Source organism: Meleagris gallopavo, chromosome 11, assembly GCF_000146605.3.
Source record: "Meleagris gallopavo isolate NT-WF06-2002-E0010 breed Aviagen turkey brand Nicholas breeding stock chromosome 11, Turkey_5.1, whole genome shotgun sequence".
Classification (NCBI taxonomy): domain Eukaryota; kingdom Metazoa; phylum Chordata; class Aves; order Galliformes; family Phasianidae; genus Meleagris; species Meleagris gallopavo.
In genome coordinates, this window is record NC_015021.2 from 4,290,037 (window position 1) to 4,292,936 (window position 2,900).

Genomic DNA, 2,900 nt, shown 5'->3' on the forward strand with positions numbered 1-2,900 from the left:
AAAAAAAAACAGGTACAATTTGGACGCTCTGAAATACACACACAGTTCCTTCTCAAAGAAGAAGAAATCCAGAGCAGCTCCTGTGACATTAGCAATGCCATTTAGATTTATTTCGACATTATCAAGATCTGAATTTGGACCAAAAAAAGATCTGCAGATAGATAGACAGGGGCAAAGTTTATCCCCACATGAACAAAATGACATATATTTAGACATTAATGGCTTCTGAAATTCTCTAGCTTGATACAACATCAGTGATTTAAATGCCAAACCACATTCACTTCGTTTATCTTGGAAAGCTTCACATACACGTAAGAAAACCCTCAAACCATAACAGAGAAACTAAAGGTCAGACTGTTACTTTCAGAGCCGGCGCAGTAAGCTGCAGCACAAACCAGTTACAGACATTTCCCCGGTTAATGCTCCGCCCTGCGTGAGGCTATTTTTCTAATATCATGTAAGCAACCACAAATAACTTCTGCTGTTGAGAAATAAAAATCCTAAATTGAAAAGACAACATAAAAGCCCTCTGGAAATCATTTAACAATATTTGTGTTTCTTGCAGCCAGCCAGAACTGAGCTGCTCCAGTGAGAGGTTTCTGCCGACAGCGCTGTGGGCTAGGCTGTCCCCAGACCCCACTGGTCCTCAGTTGGCGGCTCCTCCACAAGAAAACATTGCTGTACACTCAACAGCCCCACATACTCATGAAGCATTTCACATTGGTCCAAAGCCTCTCTTGATGCTGATAAAGTTGCCTAGACCCCTTCACCTGTCAAGACTTCATTGCAGCCCTGTCCTGAGCTCAGACACCCAGCAGCATCTCTTCTGGCCATGGGGTGCAACTCCTCAGCCAGAATGTTCTTTCCAAGCAATGACCTCTCTGTATCACACTGCAACTATCACTTAGAACTCACCATTCCTCCAGAAACAACTTTCCTTATGGACCTGAGGAGAGAACGGTTAAACAGTTATCTCACCTTTGATTATGAAAGGCAGTCTCCTTGGCACAAGGCTCACTGTGCCCCACAGAATGCTTGCCCTTTGCCTCTCCAGGCCCTGCACAATCCCAGTGTTTCTCATCAAGCTTTCTTATTCTCAAAACTGTATGAAGGATAATAGGAAAGTGCTGGCATATTCTTCCCTAATATTCCAAAATCTCCCGCACCCAGTTCCGACAGACACCCACCATATGGATCTGATGTGAACTCTATCTGTGGCAGCAGTTGAGCAAAAGAAAAACCCCGTTTCCTTGCAGTGGGGTGACTCCTTAGAAATTTGCGTCCCAAGCCAGAAGCTGTGGGACTGCAGAGGTGAGGCACAGGGAGCCACGTGCAGCCTCAAAGCAACCAGAAAGAGGAAACTGAAGACAGCAAAAGGCAGCAGGAGGACCCACAATGTCTCCTGCAACCTTTACGAATGTGGAATTCTTCCTTCCACATCAAATAGGGATTTTAGAGGTACAAAGTTAAAACACTGCCCTTTGAAAATATTACACATCCCAGATCCAAGCTTCAGGGCTCTTTAGTGCCTTTAAGCACAAAATCAAAACAAAACAGTCACTCACAGGAAAACACTTCCTAACATTTGTTATAAACCACTGAAAAGTTATATTGCCACTTCAAATGGTAAGATAAAAGTTAATGGATTCAAAGGCATATCCCTATGTGCTGAGATAAGGCTGCACTCTTAAATTTAAGTGATTTAGCATTGATTTATCAAAGCAGACTGCCCAACCTTGTAGAAAACAGAATCCATTGCACAGACCTTGGCACTGACACTCCATCAACGTGAGAGAGACCAAATCAGGTATCTCAAATCAGCTTGCAGCTGCTATCAGCCGGTCTCAATGCCATGCTCCAATGCTCATCTGGCATTGCTGCACCTGAGCTCTTCCTCACTTTGGGTACACCCACGCCAGGTGCTGGGGTAATGACTGGCCAGCACCTGGTCTTCTGGTAAATTTGGTCCTCCAAAAAAACACCAAGAACACATATGAAGTGAAATTTGTGGAGTTACATTCTTCAGAGCTGAACACAAATGTTATTTTCGTTTGACCTAGAGCTGTGGAAGATAAACAGGTACCCTGATACCCCAATGAGCAGAGTATCAAATCCTGGTAGCACTTAGCCCAGGAACACCCATACCATTCTATATGTTCCAAACCATCAAGTCTGCTTCAAAACAGATTTGTAAATAACACCCATCTCACATGTGATATTAGTTCTTTTTCCTTTTCTTCTTACCAACTTTCTAGCTGGTTTATTCCTAGATTTTCTAAAAGAATTTTACCAGGATTAAACCCTCTCCTTCCTAAATCCATGCTCACCTTGTTCCTCAGCCCTGGCTGGTCTATCTTAGCCAAACAAGAGACAGGCAAGCATCTTGCTATCTGGAAAGATGAGCCACCGCCAGCCACAGAGTAAGTGCACTTCTCCCTAGAAAGTAATGGTGCTGTAAGGAAACCGTGCTGACATTCAGGGAAACCCAAGGTACCAGCCAGGAGCAGCAGTGGGGCAGGGTCAGGCTGAACTCAGAGCTAGCTGAGCTTAGGCAGTAGTCCATGGATTTGCTGCTTGCTCCATGGCTCCTTTTAGCAGGAGGCACCAACACTGTCTTTACTACCAGGGTTTTCCCAAACACACAGTACCAAGCTCAATGGCCCCTTTCAGCAAAACTGTAGACAAGAACAGTGTAAAACTTTCAGAATATCCTTCCTTCTGATCCTAACCCAAACAACAGAGCCCAGCTGTGAAAACTGAAGCCTGCACTGACCCATGCTGTACAGCCTCCTCCTAAAAGACGCTGAGACAAGATTCAAGCTTCAACTTTTTTTTCTTTTTTTTTTTTGTTCTAAGTTATAGTTACAACTGTGTATAGTTGCAACTGATTTACTGTCATT

The 2,900-nt window shown here is 43.9% G+C and overlaps 1 protein-coding gene across 1 annotated transcript in view; it reads right to left on the reverse strand.

Moving 5' to 3' along the window:
• Nucleotides 1-2,321, reverse strand: part of LOC100540803 (delta and Notch-like epidermal growth factor-related receptor) — a 36,125-nt gene extending 33,804 nt beyond the window's left edge. The window contains exons 1-2 of the mRNA XM_019618856.1: nucleotides 2,245-2,321; nucleotides 916-946 (exon numbers count right to left, since the gene is read on the reverse strand). Of these exons, the coding sequence (XP_019474401.1) occupies nucleotides 916-946; nucleotides 2,245-2,321 (108 nt within the window). The remainder of the gene's footprint in view (nucleotides 1-915; nucleotides 947-2,244) is intronic.
• Between the last annotated feature and the right edge of the window lie 579 nt (nucleotides 2,322-2,900).